This window comes from Microtus ochrogaster, chromosome 15 (assembly GCF_000317375.1).
Source record: "Microtus ochrogaster isolate Prairie Vole_2 chromosome 15, MicOch1.0, whole genome shotgun sequence".
In the NCBI taxonomy this organism is placed as follows: Eukaryota; Metazoa; Chordata; class Mammalia; order Rodentia; family Cricetidae; genus Microtus; species Microtus ochrogaster.
The window spans coordinates 7,984,322-8,008,724 of NC_022017.1; the positions used below are offsets into that span (position 1 = coordinate 7,984,322).

The following is a 24,403-nucleotide window of genomic DNA, read 5'->3' on the forward strand; positions in this document are numbered from 1 at the left end:
TACTACACCCTTAGAACCCTTGTGCCATGCTGGTTGTGGTGGTTCATAGGCACCATAGCTGGGTCGGACTATTGGCTGCTTTCTTCCATGAGAAACTTGCATGATTCCTTCTGGCATCATGAGAGCTAGTCCCCAGGGAGGAGACACAGGTCAGTCCCAGCTCAGCGATCCCTGAGCCCTATGTCTGAGTGCATGGTGTCTTCAGCAATAGGGACTTATTTTCCACCTCTGTGGGGGGGGGGGGGAACCAAGGGCAATAGCAACTATCTGTAATGTTTGGGATCTCTTGGACAACAGTGACCAACAACTCAGAGGAGGGCTTCTCATACCTGGTGTTGGGGTATTTGTTAGAGAGTCTATGAATCCTGGTGAGAGCATTGTGAGCCCAGATGAGAAAAATTTCATTTAAACTGTCTATGTATATTTATACACAGAATTGTGCATATTCTAAGTATTTTAGGTAGGCAGCCAATTGCATGCTTTCTTATAACTGTTTCAGACATCTTTACTGCTATTTTACTATCCTTCTGTATTTATCTACCTCCCTCTTCCCATTTTTCTCATTTCTCCCATTGGGTTACATGTAACCTCTGATGCCCTCCATCCCACCTCAGCCTTACACATCATTTTATAAGTGAGGAAATGAAGGCACTGGGAGACTCCTTACAAGCCGATAGCATAGCTAGTATGGATGGAGAATTGGAACAAATTTCTTCTGAGTCAAACCCAAATTCACACCAGCACTAGAATGGAAGAACCCTGCTTGGCCATTCTGCTCCTTGGCATGCCAGACACCGTCTCCCCTGGATTAAAAGTTTTAGACAGAGAGAGGTTCAGACAGAAGCAGGGAACTAATAATACATGTTCAGGAATCAGGTTGTTTTTATCTTAATCATTTTAAAATTCACCTAAACGGTGGTGCTTGAGTAAACCATACAAATAAAGTATTCAGTAACTAACATGCTTTACTTAGCAAGCATGCCCACCTTCCCATATGTTTCTCTCCAATTCTCTTTTAGGGGATGCTTATAGAGAGACTGGTAGCAAATAGAATACTGACTTGAGCTTTTGTTCAATGGGTCATTTGATCTTTACCTGTACAGAAGATGTTCATCTAGACCTCGATAACCTGGCTTATGTATTTCTTTTCAAAAGCTAATAGCATTTTTTAGAGGGTTCCTCGTGACTTTCAGCATTAGCTTTTGTTCAAGAAGTTGCCTGCTCTCCATGAAATTTCTTCTGACAGCTCTTGTTTATACCCTCTGTTTCCACCACTCTAGCATCTCTTCTAGAGTGTCCCTTTAAACTCAACCTGGGTACCCCTTCTTCCCCTCCAGTGGGTATTTCTATACCATGTTATGACATCATGACATAAATTTAACAATACTTCAGCAACAGGGTCTCTTTAGAAAACAGATCCCGAGGATAGAAACTGGGTCTTTAAGTTACTGAATGAGCAAATGATAATGAATGACTCCTTATCATTCACCACAGAAACTGGTTGTCTTACAGTATCATAAAGTTATCTCCATTATTAGACAGACAGAAGTGCTGGAGTACCACTTGTGGATAGGGAATCCAGTCTTTCAGAAAAAAGTTGAAGGTGTATAATTTTATCTAGACTTGGATTTGCTTGTTGGTCTTTGTCAACCAGAGTCATCTGGATAGAAGGAGCCTCAATTGAGAAACTGCCTCCATTAGATGACAAGTCTGTGAGGCATTTTCTCTTGGGTGATTGATATGGAAGGGTCCAATCCTGTTCGTGGTATCACCTCTGGGCAGGTGGTCCTAGGCTGGATTTAAAAAGTAGACTAGAGAGCAGGTCTGAGGTAGTGAATTATGCAGGAACAGGACTGAGCCAGTGACCTGGGCCAGTGCAGGCCTGAGGCAACAAATTCCACAGGAATAGGTGCAGGGGAGCAACCGCTGAGCAAATGGGCAGAGCCAGAGACCACTGCGGGTCTAGGCATGAATCTGGGACCTTCAAGGGAGTAGACCCTGCAGGTTTGGGTATGAGTCTGGGACCTCTGAGGAACTAGGCATGAGCCAGGACCTCTGTGGGTCTGGGCATGAGTCTGGGAACTCTGAGGGAGTAGGCCTGAGCCAGGACCTCTGTGGGTCTGAATGTTGGTCTGGGGCCTCCAAAGGAGTATACAGGAACCAGAAACATTTACCAGTCTGAGCATGAGTCTGGGACCTCTAAGGGAGTAGGCCTGAGCCAGGTCTTCTGCGGGTCTGGGCACACCCAAGTCTGGGACCTCCAAGGAAGAAGATCAGAGCTAAAGACATTTGCAGGATCAACCCCAAGCCAGAGACCTCTGCAGGAGCAGATCCAGATCAGGGATATTTACAGAAACAGTTCTGAGCTGACAACCTTGACCAGAGCAGGCCTGAGACAGCAAACTCCATGGGAGCAGAGCAAACCCCAGGAGGGCTGAACAACCTCCAGGAACACAGAGTGACCAATGGGGTAACTAGAACCATGGCACTGACTGTACCATGAAGAACAACCATCTGAGCCTTGGATCCACTGGCACCTAGATTAATCACCAGAGTCACAGACAGCCCCAATCACATTTAGAGGAAAAGATTAGACAAGGTAAGAACACATGCAACACCACAAAGATCAATACGACAACAGTAAAATCTAGAGACCCTACAACAGCAAGACTTGAACAACTAAATATAGATGAAGCAGAAGAAAATGACCTAAAAACCAAGCTTCAGGAGAATGTTTGAGACTCTTAAAGAGAAAATGAGAAATTCCCTCAATGAAATGGAAAAAGAGACAAACAAAAAATTGGAAGAGATCAGCAAATCACTTAAAGAAAACCAAGAAAAAGAAATCAAACATATGAAAAAAAACTATTCAAGACTTGAAAATTGAAATAGAGACAATAAAGAAAACACAAACCGAGGGAATTATAGAAACAGAAATCATGAGAAAACAAACAGGAACCACAAATGAAAACATAAACAGCAGATTACAAGAGATGGAAGAGAGAATCTCAAGCGCTGAAGATATAATAGAGGAAACAGACTCATTAAAGAAAACATTAAATCTAACAAAAGCTTAACCCAAAATATCCAGGAAAGATGGGATACCATGAAAAGAACAAACCTAGGAATAATAGGTATAGAAGAAGAAGAAAAAGGTCAACTCAAAAGCATCGAAATATATTTAACAAAATCATAGAGGAAACTTTCCCAACCTAAAGAAAGATATGCCTATGAAGATAAAAGAACCTTACAGAATACCAAATAGACTGAATAAAAAAAGTCCCCTCGCCACATAATAAAACACTAAACATACAAAATAAAGAATATTAAGAGCTGCAAAGGAAAAAGGCCATGTAACATATAAAGGCAGGCCTATCAGAATTACACCTGATTTCTCCTTAAAGACAATGAAAGCCAGAAGGTCATGGTCAAGCATTATGCAGACATTAAGAGACGATGGATCCATCCCAGACTACCATACCCAGAAAAACTGTCAATCACCATAAAAAGACAAAACAAAATATTCCATGACAAAACCAGATTTAACCAGTATCTAGCAACAAACCCAGCCCTACACAAAGTACTAGAAGGAAAACTCCAACCAACTCCAAGTTGGCTACATCAACAAAAACACAGACAATTGATGATCTCACAACAGCAAATCCTAAAAGAGGGAAAACCACACAAATTAACATCAACAACAATGAAAACTAAATTAACAGGAGATAGTAATCATTGGTCATTCATATTCCTTAATATAAATGGGCTCAACTCACTTATAAAAAGGCACAGGCTAACAGATTGGATACAAAAACAGAATCTATCTGTCTTCTGCATACAAGAAACATACCTCAACCTCAAAGACAGATATCGTCTCAGAGTAAAGGGTTGGGGAAAAAATTTCCAATCACATGAACCTAAGAAACAAGCTGGGATAGCTATCCTTCAAACTAAAATCAATCAAAAGAGACAAAGAAGGACATTTCATGTTAGTCACAGGAAAAATCCATCAAGAAGAAATCTCAATACTGAACATCTATGCCCCAAATACAAGGGCACCCTCACATGTAAACAAAACACTTCTAAAGCTTAAATCATACACTAAACCCCACACACTAATAGTGGGAGACTTCAATACTCCACTCTCACCACTGGCCAGCTCAGTCAGACAAAAAATTAACAGAGAAATAAGGAAAATTGCAGATATTATAACTCAAAGAGACATCTATAGAATATTCCATCCAAACAGAAAAGAATATACCTTCTTCTCAGCACCTCATGGAACCTTCTCAAAAAATTGACCACATACTTGGTAACAAAACAAACCACAACAGATACAAAAAGATTGGTATAACCCATCTTATCAGATCACCATGGCTTAAAACTAGAATTCAACAGCAATACTAACTCCAGAAATCCCACAAACACTTGGAAATTAAACAATGCTCACCTGAATCATCAATGGGTCAAGGAAGAAATAAAGGGAGAAATAAAGAAATAAAGACTTCCTAAAATTCAATGAAAATGACCACACAACATACTCAAATTTATTGGACACAATGAAAAAGCAGTGTTAAGAGGAAAGTTCATAGCACTAAATGCCTACATAAAGAAGCTGGGGGGAAAAAATCTCATACTAGTGAATTAGTAGAACATATGAAAACTTTAGAACAAAAAGAAGAAAACTCATTCAAGAGAACTACATGGCAGGAAATAATCAAATTGAGAACTGTAATCAACAAAATAGAAACAAAAAAAATTACAAAGAATCAATGAAACAAAGAGTTAGTTCTTAGAGAAAATCAACAAAATAGACAAACCTTTATCCAAATTAACCAAAAGGCAGAGAGAGAGTATCCAAATTAACAGAATCAGAAATGAAAAAGGGGGTGTAACAACAGACATGGAGGAAATCTAGAGAATCATCAGGTCATATTTCAAAAACCTATACTCCACAAAATTGGAAAACTTAAAGGAAATGAACAACTTTCTGGATAAATATCACTTACCAAAATTAAATCAAGACCAGATAAGCAAATTAAACAGACCTGTAACTGCTGAAGAAATAGAAACAGTCACCAAAAGTCTCCCAACTAAGAAAAGCCCAGGACCAGATGGTTTCAGCTCAGAATTCTACAAGATTTTCAAAGAAGAACTAATACCAATACTGCTCAAATTGTTCCACACAATAGAAACAGAAGGGACATTGCCAAATTCTTTTTATGAGGCCACAATTACCCTGATACCAAACCACAGAAAGACATTACTAAGAGAATAGCAGACCCAATCTCACTCAAGAACATTGATGCAAAATACTAAATAAAATACCAGCAAATCAAATCCAAGAACACTTCAGATCCACCATGATCAAGTCAGCTTCATCCAAGAGATGAAGGATGGTTCAACATATGAAAATCTGTCAATGTAATTCTCCATATAAACAAACTGAAAAAAACTATATGATCATCTCATTAGATGCTGAAAAAGCTTTAGACAAAATACAATATCCCTTCATGATAAAGGTTTTGGAGAGAGCAAGGATACAAGAAACATATCTAAACATAATAAAAGCAATATACAATAAGCCAACAGCCAACATCAAACTAAATGAAGAGAACCCCCCAACAATCCCACTGAAATCAGGAACAAGACAAGGTTGTCCACTCTCTCCATATCTATTCAATATAGTTCTTGAGGTCCTAGCTAAAGCAATAAGATAACAAATGAAGATTAGGGGGACACAAATTGGAAAAGAAGTCAAACTCTCACTATTGCTGATGACATGATAGTTTACATAAGCGACCCCAAAAATTCTACCAAGGAACTTCTACAACTCATAAACACTTTCAGCAATGTAGCAGAATACAAGATAATTAAAAAAAATCAGTAGCCCTCCTGTACACAGATGATAAATGGGCTGAGAAAGAAATCAGAGAAACATCACCCTTCATAATAGCCACAAAGAGCATAAAATTTCTCAGAGTAATCCTAACAAAACAAGTGGAAGACTTGAATGACAAGAACTTTAAATCTTTAAAGAAAGAAATTGAAGAAGACACCAGAAAATGGAAAGATCTCCCATGCGCTTGGGTAGGTAGAATTAACATAGTAAAAATGGCAATCTTACCAAAAGCAATCTATAGGTTCAATACAATGCCCATCAAAATCCCAGAAAAATTCTTCACAGACCTTGAAAGAATAGTACTCAACCTCATATGCAAAAGCAAAAAGCCCAGGATAGCCGAAACAGTCCTGTACAATAAAAGAATTTCTGGATGCATCACAGTTCCTGACTTCAAACTCTACTACAGAGCTACAGTACTGAAAACAGCCTGGTATTGGCATAAAAACAGACAGGAGAACCAATGGAACAAAATTGAAGACCTGGATATTAATCCACACACTTTCAAACACTTTATTTTTGACAAAAATAATCAAAAAATATCAAATGGAAAAAAGAAAGCATACTTAACAAATGGTGCTGGAATAACTGGTTATCAACATGGAGAAGAATGAAAATAGATCCTATCTATCACCATGCACAAAACTCAAGTCCAAATGGGTCAAAGACTTCAACATAAGGTCAGCCACACTGAACCTCATAGAAGAGAAATTGGGAAGTACACTTGAATGCATTGGAACAGGAGACTACTTCTTAAATATAACCCCAGTAGCACAGATACTGAGAGAAACAGTTAATAAATGGGGCCTCCTGAAACTGAGAAGCTTCTGTTATGTAAAAGACATAGCCAACAAGACAAAACTACAGCCTACAGAATGGGAAAAGATCTTCACCAACCCTACATCAGACAGAGGTCTGATCTCCAAAATATACAAAGAACTCAAGAAATTGGTCATCAAAAAAAAAAAAAACAAATAATCCAATTAAAAAAATGGAGTACAGACCTAAACAGAGAACTCTCAACAGAGGAATCTAAAATGGCTAGAAGACACTTAAGAAAATGTTCAACATCCTTAGTCATCAGAGAAATGCAAATCAAAACAACTATGAGATTCCATCTTACACCCGTAAGAATGTCCAAGATCAAAACCACTGATGATAACTTATGCTGGAGAGATTTGGGGGTAAAGGGAACAATCCTGCATTGCTGGTAGAAGTGCAAACTGATACAGCTGCTTTGGGTGATTTCTCAGAAAAGTAGAAGACAACCTTCCTCAAGACCCAGCAATACCACTTTTGCGTATATATCTAAAGGATACTCAGTTGTACCACAAGGACACGTGCTCAATCAACTATGTTCATAGCAGCATTGTTTGTCATAGCTAGAACCTGGAAACAACCTAAATGCCTCTCTACTGAAGAATGGATAAGGAAATGTGGTACATTTACACAATGGAGTACTACACAGCAGAAAAAAATAATGACATCTTGAAATTTGCAGGTAAATGGATGGAGCTAGAAAACATCATTTTATTTGAGGTAGCCTGGACCCAAAAAGACAATTATCATATGTACTCACTTATAAGTTGTTTTTAAACATAAACCAAAGAAAATAAGCCTACAAATCACAATCCCAAAAAACCTAGACAACAATGAGGACACTACGAGAGACATACATGGATCTAATCTACATGGGAAGTAGAAAAAGACAAGATCTCCTGAAAAAATTGAGAGTATGGGGACCTTGGGAGAGGATTGAAGGGGAGGGGAGAGGCAGGAATCAAGCTCAGATCCTCCGGAGGAGCAGCAAGTGTTCTTAGTCACCGCGCCATCTCTCTAACCCTGCATTTATATAATGTTGGGGATATAACATGGTCTTATTAGATTTTTATTCTTGCATTCTGTAAGTTATAATCCCCCTTTCTCTGAACATGAAGTTTGAATGGTCGCCTTCTGTTACCGAGCTCCCCAGTCCTCCTTTGGTGAAGAGCTCACTTCAGCCTTTCAGGGGGTTCTGACCTTAGGGAGCTACGGCATTTTAACATATGGCAGAACCCATTAGTTAGAAATGTCATTGCATGTCTCACTGCAACCTTATAAATAAGTTCGAAAGGTCGTGGATGGACAGCACAAATCAATGCCCTTAATAAAAACCTTCATTCATTCAACATTTATACAGTGCCAATTATAGCCAGGCGTAGTCTGTTATTAGTCAAAGTAAACAAGGCAGGTTGTTTATAGCTAATTTAAATGGGCTGTCTGGACAGACTTAAACCCAACCCACACCTAAATAAACCATCTGTCTGGGGGACCCCATTCTACTGCTATCCCACTGAATAGCTCAAGACATTTTCTTTTTTATTTATTTTTTAAAACAGTCTTTTCTCATTTTACCATTCCCAGTTCCCTCTCCCTCTCCTCCTCCTCCCACCCCTTCTTCCCACCCCAACCCTCCAGTCCTCAGAGAGGGTAAGGCTTCCCATGGGGAGCCAACAAAGTCTGTCACTTTGAGGCAGGGCCAAGGACCTCACCCCTGTATCTAGACTGAGCAAGGTAACCCTCTAAAGAGAATGGGCTCCAAAAAGCCAGTTCAAGCAGTAGGGATAAATTCTGGTCCCACTGCCAGTGGCCCTACAGCCTACCCCAGTCACACAAGTGTCAAGACATTTCTTAAAGGAAGATTCATTCTATTATTTTTATACCTAGCCCTCCAGGGTTATAATTCTTAAACTCAAATAACCCACAAAACTAAAAAAGCTGAGGAGGTTTTTTTTTTATTTTATTTATTTATTTATTTATTTTTTATTTATTTATTTTTGCTGCCAGCCTGGATACTACTGAACTCCTTGGGAACAGTGTGTCAGTTGGTGGCCCATGAAGGGCTCCAAGTGCAGTCTGACCAACCCTGGAGTTGCTTAGAACCCAGCAGGGGAAATGATCTTTGTCCCAGAAACCTGTGCTCCCTCCGTTGAAGAGACTCACTTCAAGAGACCCTCCCCAGTTCACTGATGAAGAGACATCAAGAGCCTTGCCCTGCCCCCATAGCCCTGCCATGTCCCCATTCAGATTCATGTGGGCAGTGCGGTTTGGTAGGCATGTGTGTTGGTTTTCTGTTACTCTGAGTAAGTACAGGAGAAAATCAACTTAAAAGATAAAAGATCCCTTCTGACTCATGGTTTGAGATGTTTCTGTCCATGGTCACTTGCCTTTGGCTTCTGGGCCTGTGCATGGTGAGGGGACCATGTGACTCATCTCAGTGAGTCAGGGAGAAGAGGATGCTGTAGGGAAGATGCACCTTTATGGTCATATCCCTGTGCCCTACTTCTTTCTCTTAGGCCCCAGCTTCAACAGTTTCTACCACTTCCAGATAATCCATTCAGCTATGATTTATTGTGTCAAGGGATTAACGCATTGATTAGGTCAGAACCTTGTGATCTAGTCACTTTTCAAAAGCCCCACCTCTAAACACTGGACTGGGGACCCAGCCACAACACAGGAACCTTCCGTGGTTCGTGTGAGAAATTCCTTACTTCGGCGTTCCTGCTGGGATGCTCAAAAGGTCAGCCTGTGCACAGGTCTGGCCAGCAGGGACCATTACTCTCCTCCAGAGCAGATCCACACCATCATGGAGTATGATGACCCTTCTAAAAGTCCTATGGGAGCTCCTCATCTGCTCACTCAGTAACAACCTGGTGGGCTGCAGCTTGGAGAACTTCCGAGAGCCCAAATTCAAGCTGCATGATATCAGATGGACTAAGTTCAGTAGGTAATGGAATTACAAAATCAAATTGTCCCTTTAGAAAGTTTGTTTTTATTAAGGAACACAAACAGGAACATGAAAGAAAGCAATGGGAATTAGTGGGCCGCAGCCTGGAAACAATGTGATTTTTTTTTTTTTTGAAAGCACCAAATACCACTGATCAGAAAGACACCCAACTCAACTCTATCAGTATGAAGAACAGAAACTGACAGGGCAGTTAGTTGTTTAGGAGATATTGCTTTAATTATACATTTTTTAAAGCCATGCTGTTTTATCTAGTAGACATTTTTGTGTACTTAATGTATATGTGTGAAGTGTGTGTGTGTGTGTGTGTGTGTGTGTGGTAGAGCACATGCACATGGCAGTCAGTTCTTACAGTCCACCTTGCTTGAGACTGTCTCTTTGTTGCTGCCTAGGCCAGCACGGCTGGCCTGCCAACTCCTGTTCATTGTCCTTCCTCCACGTCCCATCTTGTCAGAGCTACACCGAGCTACAAGAACACAGAGTGTGCCTGTCCTCCTGAGGTGTGAAGTGATGTCCTCACGCGTGTGTGGCAGACACGCTATCCACTGAGCATCCCCACAGCCTCTAGTAGGCTGAGGATCACCACTTCACAAGCTTTTAGGAAGTATGAGTTAGCTGGGTAGTGGTGGTGTGCCTCTTTAATCCCAGCACTCGGGACGCAGAGGCAGGCGGATCTCTGTGAGTTGGAGGCCAGCCAGGTCTACAGAGTGAGTTCCCAGACAGCCAGGGCTACAGAAAGACCCTGTCTCAAAAAAAGTTATCATTTAATATGAATATTTACTCTCCATAGACTGTCTAAGCTCCCATAAGTTTCAAAGACTTGTTGCTGCTATTCAGCACGTCTATTTGAACGAAAGCCTAGCGTGAACTTTTGACACATTTTCCTGTGTCCTTTCAGTGTGAGAGCGAGAAGCGAGATGCACAAGAAATCTCTGTTTCAGGGGGAAAGCAGAGAATGCCAAGGTCATGTACCACCTTTGAATGAGTATTTGTGTCGGCTGAGGCTAAACACAATTCTCTACTTAGGTCGGTGGCAAAGTCAATAAATTCGTCAACCTTTACCAAACTTGTTTGCTAATTTTGCAATGTAGTTGTTGGTTATTCAAACATTTCCAAAATGGCCCATTGGATAACTATAGAGGTGGCGTAGGCCGGGTTGAAGAGAGGAGAAGGCTGTCAAGTTCACAGCCTCCCCAGAAGTCAGCAGGTTACAGCAGCTCCCTCGGAGCACTGAGGATGGCAAACCAGCCCTCTGCCGCCTGGGCCCTAGACTGAGAAGCCCTTTGGTATTTGGGAGGATCACATTTGGACGTTTGCAGACTTCATCAAATGAAGCAATTCATGTAGTAATTTACAACGTGCTTGTGCTAAGACATGAAAAAAGAAAAAAGTTAGGAAGGGCCCCACGTTCTTTACCATCTTCTACTAGGAAGATCTACCAGGAATCTAGAAGAGCCAGTAGAAAAAACTTAATAAAGTTGTAAAACTTATGGGTGGTTACTTCTGGGGGGGAAATGTACTGAAATTCTAAATCTTAAAATAGAAGCATCTGCAATGCAACTGCAGTTTAGAAATCCTGTTTCAGATTTTGTTAGATTAAATGTGTTTCCTGCTTCAAAAACAAAAAAGAATTCTAATAGACCAGCATTCCATGGAGGATTGACCTGGTCTACTGAAGCAGGGCTGGGGCTGGAGTGGGAAGGCACAGAGCCCTAAGTTCCACCCCCAGCACCTAATAAGCTGGGTATGATGGGTGCTCTTGGAAAGCCAGCATTCAGGAAGTAGATGTAGAAGGATCAGAGGTTCTAGGTCATCCTCCACTATATAGCAAGCTGGAGACTAGCCTAAGGTACATGAGACCTCACTTCAAACAGCGAGTAGAAAAAGAGCAAAGAGAAAAGTAGGCAAACAGAAACAAAGCCTTTTCTGTTTACAATTAACATGATGCACGTGGCTCTTCACATAATATTCAGTTTTGTCTTCTGTTACTTATTTTCTATTACTTATTTTTTATGGCTATGCAAGCTGAGGCAGAGAGTTTAGAAGCACGGGAAGATATCCGCACAGGACATGTGCACCTTCACTGCCCAGCGAATGGTGAGGAGAGCGTGGGGCACATGTGGAAGCCCCTAGCTCACTCTTGCATGGCGTGGACAACACAGGGCTCCGTGATTTGAATTTTGTAGGAACATTTTTGTAGCATTTCTTCGTGGATTTTTTTTTCCTTTTTGTAAGAGCCAATATTTTACAAAGGATGACTTTTATTCCTTTGGAGTACCAAAGTTGTAGAATCAAAAAAGATCAATATTCTCTTCAGTATGCTGAGTCTGAAAGTCAAAAGGCACAGGGCAGATACTGGGTTCTGAAAAAGCCTCAGAATGCTGTCTCCTGCTGAATGTTCAGGGCTTCCGTGTGTGTCCAGGCTTGGTACACTAGTACACTGGGTAGTCATTTCCCAGCACTTGGACTAAGGCAAACACTGAGAATGTACTGGAAAACTTGGCATCTACTTCGTAAGCTTCTGAGTTTATGGCATTAAGGGCTAGCAATGACAAAGAGTAACTCCTCTTGAAGACAGGCACATCATGAATACAGTATGGTATAGCGGAGTTATGTAAGTCAGGTATGCCAGTACAGACCCATAATGCTGACACTTAAGAAGTAGGGTCAGGAGGATCACAAGTTCAAGGTCACCCTGGACAACATACTGAGACTCTATTTCTATAGACAAACAAATGAGTAAATGCATCACATATAGCATAGAAATGTTGAAAAAAGAACACAGAAAGCTCAGATAACATGAAGAGACATTGAAGTAGGAGCAAGGAGACCAAGTGTGCACGCGGGAGTAAAATATGGCAGGTGAATGTTACAAAGTTATTAAAAAATAAACCACTTGGTCTCTTAGTCACCACTGAGGTTGTGTGTCTTCTTCGAATTCGGCTGTCGCCAGAACTCATTTCTGAGTATTATTTTGATCCATGGCTAAAATTAGAAATTCGGATACAGTCAAGCTGAGAACAGGGTTATTTTCTCGGCAAAAATGCCGAGGTGGTCAGGCTAGGGTTGCTCTGGGTTTTGTTTTTTATTGTTGATTGGTTTTCTGAAGTCCCTTTGAGGACATTATTGAAGCTGACATTTCAGACAGAATATTTTGACTGTTGTAAATATGGGAAATATGGGTAAGGCAAGCTCTGATTCAACACACTGATGTGTTTTAAGTCTCGTTTGACTGGATAGTTTTGTACTTACGGTTAATGACATGCTCTTGGGATACACACTCTCTGAGGACAACAGCCAGACATGAAGAAAAGCCCTTCGCTCTGTGAGGAAAAGACTGGATTTCAAATTTCTGGTTTCTCTTAATGCAGTTACACAAAATTCATAGCCTGTATCGTGAGCTAGAAAAAGTGATAAAAAAATTTTAAAAAGTCATTCCTATTGACTTCTATTTTAATCCTATTTACCTTCCTTTCTGCCACCATTCTCAGACAGGCCATTTACACAGATCCCAATCCATCCTGTCAGTCATCCTTGCCCGCACTCCTAGCTCCGCCCATCACCTCCCTGTGAACTACCCTGCCAGCTTCATTGTGTTCTTTGGATGATTGCAAGGCCCCTCATCATAAGCACCTGTGTTCCCAGACTCAGTGCACTTCTATGGGGATCACTTGGGTCCATCCTCCTGTCTGGTCAGAAGGCTCCACTATCGGCAGAAGAGTTCTCACGTTGTCAGAACCTGTCCCTTTTCACTCGGGATGCCTTTTGCCTTCTCTCTGCCCACTGGGATCTCAGATGGCCTTTCCTCTCAGCCAGAGACCCCAAAGCTCCCTGAGAACTTCCTGGATGACCTTAGCCCCTAGCAAGCTTCCTTTGATGAGTCCCAGAGGACGCTGTGCAGTTAATCTGCCGTCAACTATGACAGAGCCTGGGGAAGCCAAGGATGCCTTCATGCGGATATGTGTGCCCTCAGTCCCAACCCTGTGCCTGCGTTGACCAAAGCGTCTGCCCTAATTTGTGGGCTCATTAACTCGTGAGTTCTTTTAAAGGGAATCAGCTGAAGTGTTTGTCACCTCATTAGCCAATTTGCTCCTTTAGCAACCCTTAAAGCTACATCATGTTCACCTTATTCATTTTTATTTTTGAAGAAAAGGTCTCTCTATGCAGCCCTGACTGTTCTCTAGCCTAGAACTTACTATGTAGACCAGGCTGGCCTCAAACTCAGAAATCCACCTGCCTCTGCCTTTCAAATACTGGGATTAAAGGTGTGTGCCACCATGCTTACCCATCATTTTCACCTTTAGGGACCAGGTTTGTGATCCTTTGCCTCCCTTTGTAATAATATACTTCAACCACAGTAGACCCTGACTGAACGTTTTTGCCATGTTTTAAAAGTCAAAGCAGCATACATCTACCACCCAATGCGTGTGAAGTTACACTCTGACATGATCGTTAGAAATAACCATGACATTCAGTTTTCATAGGTAATTCTGTTTTTCTTACAGAAGGGGAGATTTCCTGCCCTTTGTCAAGGCCAGACCATGTGATTTCTTTACTAGTTTGGCCACGTTTCGATGTGTAGAAAGGGTCTATGGAAAAACAAATGATCTAACCACAAACCTTGGCTGTTCCAGCTTGTTTCCCCAGGTGTAGGTTTGATTTTAAGTCAGTATTAGAAACTTGGTGATTAAAATTTTGCCACGTAGAGTAGGTTGGAATCAAAGAGGCCATGGAAGTCCGTTTGCAGTCTTAACCTAACATACTAACTGCTTTAATTACTCGTTACACTTAAGGATGAGGACGATGAGGAAGCCGAAGCATAAAATGTTCAGGGAAGTAAAATGTTTCAAGTATGCAAGCGTTTACCAGCTCCCTTCCCAATTTACTGCGAAGACACTGGACGGCAAAGTTCTCCTCTCTGGAGTACATCTATGCTGGCTCAGTGGGCCAACTGGCAAATGGGATTTTGCTAGAAGTATTTAATTTTCTAACAATTACTACAAATCTTTGCTGGTTTATCTCATCTTAATTTGATAATTTTGCAAATGGGATGAACCCCTAAATTGGAAAGATCACAGATGGATGATGGAAACAGTCATTCGAAAAGGAAGTTTTGGGGGTTTCTTTGAAGTTCATGCTTGTATTCTTTTCTCCCTGGATTACAATAGTTCTCTTCCTGGGCGGGGGTGGGGGAGGAGCAAAAACAACAATGGAGACCTCTGGAGTGAAGGACTCACGGTTCCAGTAGCAATAAAGGCATCATCTTCCAGTTCATAAGCCGAATGAGCAGGCAAGAGAGGAAGAGAGACGTGGGTGGGCCCATGTGCCTCTAGTGTTTTGTGTTTTGCCTCAGCTTGGGAATTTCCTAGCCAGAGGACAATGTTTGGTTTTTATAGGAACAGGAGTTGACGGACTGTAGAGACAAATCATTGCTTCAGATTGGGTATGGGGTTTATTTAAGCCGTAAATATTTATAAGGCAAAGAGCTTGGTCAGGGTTGGCTTCCCTTCTTTCTTATCTCCTGTTCAGAATGTCTAGCTGGTAGATTTCAACTAAACATACATTATTTACCAACACATTTGAACTCCTCCTCTGGTGTGTGGAGAGACAAGGAGGTTTGTTTTCTTTTAAAGAGAAAATATATACATTTAGAAATTCTTGGCAAACATCCCACAGATGGTTTTCTCAGCACTCGGCCTCCAGTGAGGCAGCAGTGGTTGAGAGTGGGCTACAAACTCCACCTCCTGGCACCTGGAGTAACTCGGGACTGATGGAGGTTCTGCCACTCTGTAAAATTTCCTCTGAACAGGTCAACAATGCGAAGGGAAATAGTGCTCCTGTAACCAGTATCATCTGTGCCTTCTATGACATTCTACAGTGTGACTGTTTAATGTCTATTTTGTTTGCCTTACATTGTCAGTTCATAATACTTGAAAAATTAATGCCTCTTGATCTATCCGCTGACCACACAACAGAATTTTCGAATGCAGTGTGACAGCAAAGTCAAACACCCAATTAGAGTTTCATTGTATAAAAGCCAAAATTCTGAAAGCAAATAGAAATTGGTGTGACCAATGTGACCAATGCCAAGTGTGCAGCAGCGAACCAAGTTAGCGTCCTCTCTCTTTTAAGCTGACGCAAGCTGGCCTGAGGGAGGTGTCGGGGCAAGAAGGTGTTGGTGTTGATTGGCTTCTGTTGTTCACTCCCACGGCCTTTAAATCATTGTCTGCTTTCCAAAAGTTCAGATAAGTCACCTCTGTGACAGGGGTCTGCCATCCCAAACAATTCATGGAAGACTGCACAGGACTGGATAAATTATTAAGGTACAGTTGGTTTTGCATACACATTCGCAGAGTGACACTAGTGTCTGCTTTCTTCTTTACTTTGTGTTGATTGCTTTGTCATTACAAATGAAAATGTTTGGAAAGACTACATGGATAACTTTTAAAAGATCAGTTGGCTATATTATCAGACGTGGAAATGACTTATCCAGATCCCAATTGCACTTTTCTTTTGCTGCAAGTGGTTTTGGGTCTGATCAGAAAACTGGAGAGTGGTTAATAGGAAAAGGAAACACTGCAAAACCAGCCAGCAGTGTCACAACTTGTGGCTTCCGGCAAGTCACAGACTATAATAAAAGTTAGGAAGAGGGGCATGGTTGTAGAAGCCTGTGTTCAGGTGGCACTGTTCAATAAAACCCACAAATTAAATAAAAAAAAAAAGAATGTCCTCTGAGTGAGGGTGGGAGGGATGTCTGCCCTCTCTACTGAAGAAGAGGCTCTTTGTCTTCCCTTATCTTTTCAATGTGACCATTTTCCAAAGAACATTTTTTATTGGTTTTTCCGAGCCAAAGAACATTTAAAAAAAAAAAAAAGAGTAAAGTCATAAGAAGAACCTGTGAAATCGAATAAATATAAATAGAACTTTAGGTTTTGAAGTACTAGAATCAGTGTTGTAGAACAGCTGTTCTCAAAACCGCCAGGGGCAGGAGCTTTTCACATCTGTGCAGTAAGCATCCTATAGAGGAGCTAATGGTGGTTTCCATGAAAAAAAAAAAAAAAAAAAACTAAAGCAAAACCAGCAGTGTTTTATAAGTCAGTAGAAACATCCCAAACTCGAAATATTTCATATTCTTGGGCAGTGGTTTACAATGAACCTTCTTGACAAGTTAAACTAAGTTAGCTGTGTTTTCCAGAAAGATTACAATTCTTTTATAACTCAGGAGCCTCCCGTCTAAATTTATAATTTAATTATTTCTAGAATTCTCTTCATAGTATGTAGCCTCCTAAAAAGTACAATGTCAGCACTTAAGGTTGTGATGGTTGAACGTGAAGGGTTTCTTCAACTGTGTTTTACAATATGTGCCTAGGGTTATTGAGATTGGTTATTCTTAATATATGCGTAGTTTTAATAAAAGTGAAAATTATTTCTTTGGAGGAGAAAAACAAAGGTCTTTCCAGAGGTGGCCTTGAATCTGTTACAGAATGTAGACGCTTGGGAATGTACTGTATTCACAGTTGTGGTAGGGTCTTAGACATCACTAATTTAATTATACGGTATCAAGAGTTTCTTTTGGCAAGATCATGTGTGCTATGTGTTCCATAAGATGGTTATTGTATGGGAAAATAAAGACTACAGTGTGGCTGTAGGTCTCTGCTTAAGATGACCACATCTTCACCTGCAAACAATCTGGAAGGAAGAAAGCACATTCCAATTGTATGAATGGTCCTCTCTCCCTGCTCTCAGCAAGCGTATAGTACTTTAGTTTTATGGCAGGGCTTCGTAGCTCACCCTGGCCTAGGATGCACTCAGTAGCCTCAGCTGGTCTCACACGCACAACAATCCTCTGTTGGGTTTACAGTCACATGTGTCCCCTCCGTCCGCCGTCACCTGGCTAAGCATGTAATCTTTGTGGACAAGGCCTCAGTATAGGGTCTGTTTAATTGGAAATGTTCCAGTTCTTCCTAGATGTTATTTCCAAGCTGTGTCTCAGGATGGGACAGAGAAGGAATATTAAAATACTGAAATAAATCTGGGAGGGTTCTTTCCCCAGAGCTCCTCAGACTTGTGTGTGTGTGTGTGTGTGTGTGTGTGTGTGTGTGTGTGTATGTGTGTGTGTTTGCTAGACTGGCTGGCCATTAAGTCCCAAGAGCCCTCCTGTCTCTGCCTCCTTGGTGCTGGATTGCAGACACTCTCTACCATGTCTGGCTTTTCAAATTCAGGGATCAAACTCAGGTCATTGGACTTGTGCAACAAGTACGTTATGAACTGGGTCATCTCCTAAGCCCCTCAAAGTGTTTCCATGGAAGGTAATTTCATTGAGAAACAGTAAATTCGAGAACCAATTTGTCTTGCTATCAAAGTGTGAGTAGCACGTACTGGGGAAACTGAGGCAATTTAACATGAAGATAATATTAGATTGGTTTTTATGCAAACACTATTCATTTATCAGATGTACATTTTAGATGTGACTTTAAATAAGTTCCTCAGATAGAATATAATTTGGCTTCAAGTTTCATGGGTAGCTGCAACTCACTTGCCAACCCAGGGGTCACTGCCACGTTGGCCGTCTGCTGCCTGTGCCAGACTTTTGGAATACACTCGTCAGCACTGAGATGGTTTGAAGGAGCAGACCAATGATAGCGGTGGAAAGCCTACCCTGACGTCACTAACTCCCCTTCCACTGCCCCTTATCAGATAGGACAAATGTTTGCAGTCCCCACAGAAGGTCGTCACTCCAGCTCCTGACTCAGGACGGTTCTGTTTACCATTTTTGATGTCTTGGTTTGGTGATGAGCCACAACATTTGAGAAATTTCTCGTTTTGAGGATCTTCCACCATGAGCTTCTTAGTAGCAGTTCAGAGGGAAAAACCTTAGCTCTGTTGATAACCAAAGTTTGGATGGGAAGAATTTGCTACCTGAGGCGCCAGCTAACAAATGCATTAAATTGAAAGTCTGCTAACATGACAGTGTCCTGGTGCCACTTTAAGTTTTTTAACTTTGCATCGCCATGGATAGAGGATTGGTACCCGAGCTGCTGAGCTCTGTGTTGGATGATCTAGCCTGCTTTTCTGTGACTTCTTCATGTCACAGAGAGACTGAGCTAGAATGGAAAGAAAGGTTGAAGGGCAGAGAATTCTGTCCAAACTTTGGCTTGTAGAAGTGTTCAGAAGCATTTTTAGTGGCAATGAAGCTGTTCTTACTCTTGGTGATCAGATAAACTTGCTGCCTAATTTTTAAATAAAACCATACACACCCCCAAAACTAGCAAGCCTGTGTCCCCATGTCTGTAATGAATACAATGCCAAGTTGCTTTGGTATTCACAGAATATAATAACAGCAGGCACCGTGCCAGATGCTAGGAGTATGTAGTATGCAAACCTAGAATCTTCTCCCTCTCTAGCTAGACAGATGGCTTTTTGACAGATAACCACACAAGTGCAAATGTAAGCACAGGATGTGACGATTCCTGCAGGAGAAGAGAGCATGCTCGTGAGAACGTGCGAGCGCTCATTCACATGTGCGTCTTCGACAGGGCTTTCCAGACACATGGCTTTTTAAGTTGCCCTAGTTGAGCCCTGGAGATGGCTTCTTAGGAATACAGAGAAGAGAGTTAATACATGAAGAGGTTCTGAGGTGGCAAAGAAACTGAAAGATGCCCAGAGAGTCTATGAATGTCAACTGTGATTGGATCTTAGTACTCTTTAGAGAGTATGGAGTCCAGAAAGGTCTGGATCATCGTCAAGTCAGGTTAGTGATCTAGAGCAACAGTGGAGGTGGATGTGTTCTCTGTGGAAAGAAGGATGAATAGGACCTGGCTATGGGTTGGCCTGGGTAGAAGGTTAAAGATCAAGGACTGGCCAGTTCAAGAGTGGGAGGAGTGAGAATTCGAGCAAAGAGGTCAAGACCATGATGAGGACACCCACTGAAACATCTTACCTGAGGTAATGGGAACTCGCCAACTCTAGTCAAACAGGGAAGGAACCAGCATAGAACCAAACTAGACCCTCTGAATGTGGGTGACAGTTGTATTGCTGGGACAGACTGCAAGGCCACTGATAGTGGCCCCAAAATTTATCCCTACTGCATGTACTGGCTTTTTGGGGCCCCATTCCCTTTGGATGGATACCTTGCTCAACCTAGATTAGTAGGGATGACCTTGGATCTTCCCTCAAAGCAATGTGCCTTACCCTCTCTGAGGGGTGGATAGAGGGTGGGGTGGGATGGTGTGTGGAAGGAACGGGAGGAGGGGAGAAAGTGGGAACTGGATTTGGTTGTACAATGAAAAAAGATAGTTTTCTTTTTATAAAGATAAAATAAAATAAAGAACCATCAGAAAAGAGAAGAAAAGAAAAAAGAAAGGTGACCACTCAGGTTGACCAGATAGCTTGGAACAGAAGTAGAACTTTTCGTGTGAGCAAAAACCAAAACCTCTCATTTGTGGTCAACATTGACTAGAAGTTTTTCAGTCTTGAGTATAAAGAATTTTTTCAGTCTTGAATAAAAAGAATTATCTTTCAAAAGAAAAAAGAGAAAAGAACAGGGCCTGGGCGTGTCAAGGCTTAAGACCAGCTTCATCCAGTGAGCACCCAGTAAATAAAGTTGTCACGTGCTGAGTCAGAGAGCAAAATTTAGACCCACAGAAAGGAACTTTTTCAGCCCTGGTGTTTGCCAGCATTGTTGTTCTCTATCTTACTTACGTGCCCCTATTTGCTGACTTATTTCAGTAAATATTTAGTCAGAGAAAAATAGCAAAGATGTTCATGGTGCTATGTGTGAAAGCTTGCTGTTTTCATCTCTTTTCTCTAATAGGATGAGTTCCTTGATTTCAGACTCTGTCTTAGGTCATGCCAAGTTCAAGTCCAAGTTCCTTGTTTGTATTTCAGTCTCAACATTTATGAATGAATGAATGAAGCCACTGTGAGCACGTTCACACTGAAGTCCGTGCATGTGACTAACATGAATGAATGCATGCATGCCACTGTGAAGCACATTCACACTGAAGTCCGTGCATGTGACCAACATGAATGAATGAATGAATGAATGCCACTGTGGAGCACGTTCACACTGAAGTCTGTGCATGTGACTAACTTGAGGTTACACTTTGGTGATGATGATGTGGCCGAATCCTCCCAGATGTGTACTCTGTGCCCCAGGCAATTGATTTGGAGTATTTTGTGTGTCATGGTGTTCTAATGCTGTTGAAATTGTGCTTAGTCCTTTCAACCAGGCCAGCAATCAGGTATGCAGAGATGAGAATGGGCTACACACTTGTGAATGCTCCTTGGCAATGGCCCAAACCAGGATAGGGACCTGAGGCCTCAAGCTATTGCATGGGTTATATCACTCTCCAAAGAGATTTAGAAGGTGTCATATATACAGTAAAAGCACTGTAAAAACAAGTTCTTTCCCCACCTTGCTTACAAGGTTTGCAAGAGTTCTGAGAACATGAGGCCCTCTTTCAAGGTCTAAGGTGAAGTATACATTTTAGTATGTATGTTCAAATGCAGATAAAGACAGTGATGGGAATCTGATTATAGAAGAAGGAAAGGGATTCGAGTTTATTGAGGATCTCCTACATGCTAGTCTTTGACATACATTATCATACTTAAACTCCCAGGATGCTGGTTTTGATGGTAAATGATATGACTTCCATTTTTGTCTAAGCAGGAAGTCATTGGGTAGGTAACTGGGTCAAGATTTATACCTAGTTCTATTTGCCACCAAAGCTGAAGTTCCTGTTCCCTATCCAGGCTTTAGTTTTCTGTGTAGAAGGAGCAATAGAGAAAAGGCCACTCAACACGTGTGTCCATTCCTCATCTGTATATGCAGATAGAGCAGGATTGGTACCCACTTGAGAGGGCTGCTGTGAGGATCACTTGGGGTGATGTATGCAGAACCTTAAAATAGACCCTGGCCGGCTCTACACACAGAATAGGTACCATGTGAGGTTTGGTATCTTCTGGTTTAGATCCCAGGATTAGCATGGTATTCGGTGAACAATGTAATAAAAAGAAATGAACTTTAGCCGAAATCCTGGACTGTGGACCAACGTCTTAGCCCTGAGCTTCCACAGAGGAGCCTTCTCAGACTTAGTTGGACCCTGTGCTAGAACTTATAATTCTGTAGATGGGATAGCTGGATAATAGATGGAGTAGACGGGGAAAGGCCAGCTTGGCCACGGTGATTGACAGGTGCAGCTGGCCTGAGATAACAGAGAATGCAGTGTATTCCCCGAACTATAGACCAGTGTAGCTATAGTTGCTAGGTGAGGAGAGTGTGGAGAGAGATAGAACCAGAGACTGGAGAAACAGATCGCATAGACGATACACTGTGTAGGCTTGTGAGAATGGGGTTGGTGTTAAAGTGCGTTCCAGAGGAGGGATGTGATGAAGTGCACTCTGCCTTTGTGTGTGTGGAGAATATGGATATGGGGTAGGGCAGGCAAGAGCAGGTTCCAGCTCAGTTAGGACATGTCTCCCTGGACACGTGATGGTGGAAGAGATGGAGCGAGGTAGACCAGTTAGAAAACTTGAGTTGCTTTTCAACTCACCTAGACTTTGTGAAGGACTGGAAGTTGGGGTCAAAGGGGATATTCATAATAGTAGACTCCTGCTTCTGGCCCAGATAGCTGCACGCACGTGTCACCATTCTTAGAGTAGCTTGTGGTGGAAGGGGAGGAAGATTTTAGACAATGTGGAACTAAAATGTTGAGATATGCAGGTGTCAGGTAGGCCGCTGGTCACATGGAAGCACAACTTAGAAGTGAAGCTTGGGCAAAGATGTGGTTTGAAAATCTTCTGTGTATGTATGTACTGAAGTCAAGGAAACAGGACAAATGGGAGGGGAGCAGTAGGTAATAGTTAGATAATTGATAGATGTGGTCATAATAGGTTGTGGGAATTGGCCCGTGTGATAATGAGGACTTAGAGGTTCTACAATCTGTCATCTGTAAATTAAAGAACTAGAAAGCCTGGTTGAATAATTTATTCTGAGCTGGGGGCCTCAGAACCAGGCAACTATTTGCATAAGCCACTGGATGTGAAGACCTGGGACCTAGGAACATGATGGATATTCCAGGTTAAGGAGGGAAAGTGAATTTGCCCTCCTTCTATCTTATTGTTTTGTTCAGATTCTTGGGTCATTGTTTCAGACTCACTGGCTTCACTGGCAGAATTTCTTCTTTACTGGGCCAATTGATTCAGATACTAATTTTTTTCCAGAAACATATTTATGGACCTATCTTTGGAGGACAGTGTCTTCCCAGCTTTCTGGCTGTACCCTAGCTCCATTAATTTCACAGCCTCTAGAGAATCAAGCAGTGAGATTTGAAAACAAATAAACAAAAAAATGCATTGTAAAAAGCAAGCCCGTGGGAAGTATGGCAGGTGGTAGCTAGTGATATCATCTGCTCACGGCAACTTTGAAGAACTCAAAGAAACCAGAAAGCAGATAGAGTTGGGAAATCTGAGAAAGCGGGCAAGCCTCGGGGCAAATGTGTTCTTTTCTAGAGGGTGCTTTGTTGCAACACCAAGTCATGTCAACATCTTCAAAGAGGAGCACAGGTCACAGGTGACCAGTGACAGTATTCACCAAGGAACCTCGTTTTGGGGCACTGTAGTCTGTTTGGGCTTCCATTTTTCAAATTTGCATTTTTCAGAGTATTTCATATATATGTCCTATATTTATGTCATTTCCACCCCCTTCACCTTCCTGCTCTAACTTCTCCTGTGTTCCCCCCCTCTCAAGCTTATGACCTCTTCTTAGAACTATAACTGGTACATGTAACTACAGACATCTATTTAAAAAAAAAACCTATGAGCCTGCTTAGTGTCACTTATATGAACATGTGTTTAGGACTGACTACTTGGGATTGGATAATCTAGTAGGGAACTTGATGCTGGAGAAGACAGATTCTCCTCCTCTCTGCAGTAGCTCTTCATCTCTGGGTAGGCCTTATGACCTTTCCCCTATCTGAGTTGGCGTGTCAGTTGGTGTGGTCAGTGGGTGTGCACACACCCACTGCAGAGAAGCCACTGTACAGAAAGGTCATCCAAGGAGCAGGTGTCACTGAACCAAGCCCATAGGCCTGACAACCTGGATACCTGCTGTCTCATCAAGTTCTGAAGATGCCGATTCAATAGCTGAAGGTCTTGTTTAGGCAACCGTACTGCTGAGATTTCATGGGTGCACTTTCCCTGGTCGGTCTGGAGTCCCAGTTCTCTCGCTCTAACCATCTTTCCACCCCTTCTTCGATGATGTTCTTTGAACCTTAAGGTCCAGGGGTTTTCACTGTAGCTGTACACGTTTGCACTGTAGCTGTACACGTTTGGACTGTGTGTCCCACGGTTACTTATTCTCTGCATTTTGATCAGTCATGTATCTCTGTAGTAGAGAAGAAGCTTGTTTGATGAGGGGTGAGAAGTGTTCTTCTCTGTGGGAACAAGTATCTAGAATACAGTTATAAATTATATTGGCTTAGGAAAATGGTGGCCTGCCATTTTCTAACCTTAATTCTGTCATATAGTCCATAAGGAAGACTGCAAAGGGCTCTCTGGTGAGTGCTTGGGCCTTGACAACAAAGAAAGGCTTACTAACTAGGAATGGAAGCCCCAGTGACAGATGTGCTTGGGAGTGGGCCCTGCAGGGTGTTCTTTCCCCATTCAGGGTCTTCACACACACACACACACACACACACACACACACACACACACAC

At 41.9% G+C, this 24,403-nt stretch overlaps 1 protein-coding gene across 3 annotated transcripts in view; it reads left to right on the forward strand.

Moving 5' to 3' along the window:
• The window catches only part of Slc38a4 (solute carrier family 38 member 4), a 64,405-nt gene that overhangs the window by 11,121 nt on the left and 28,881 nt on the right, over nucleotides 1-24,403 (forward strand). Inside the window, exon 1 of one of the 3 annotated variants that reach the window (XM_005353998.2) lies at nucleotides 15,930-16,009. The exons of 1 other annotated variant lie outside the window; for it this stretch is intronic. Coding sequence is in view for 1 of the 2 variants with exons in the window: in XM_013348711.1 (XP_013204165.1) it covers nucleotides 15,975-16,009 (35 nt within the window). In the remaining variant the exon portion in view is untranslated. Of the gene's footprint in view, nucleotides 1-15,929; nucleotides 16,010-24,403 lie in introns of those variants that run through there. One more of the 3 variants, XM_013348711.1, reaches the window with a different exon arrangement.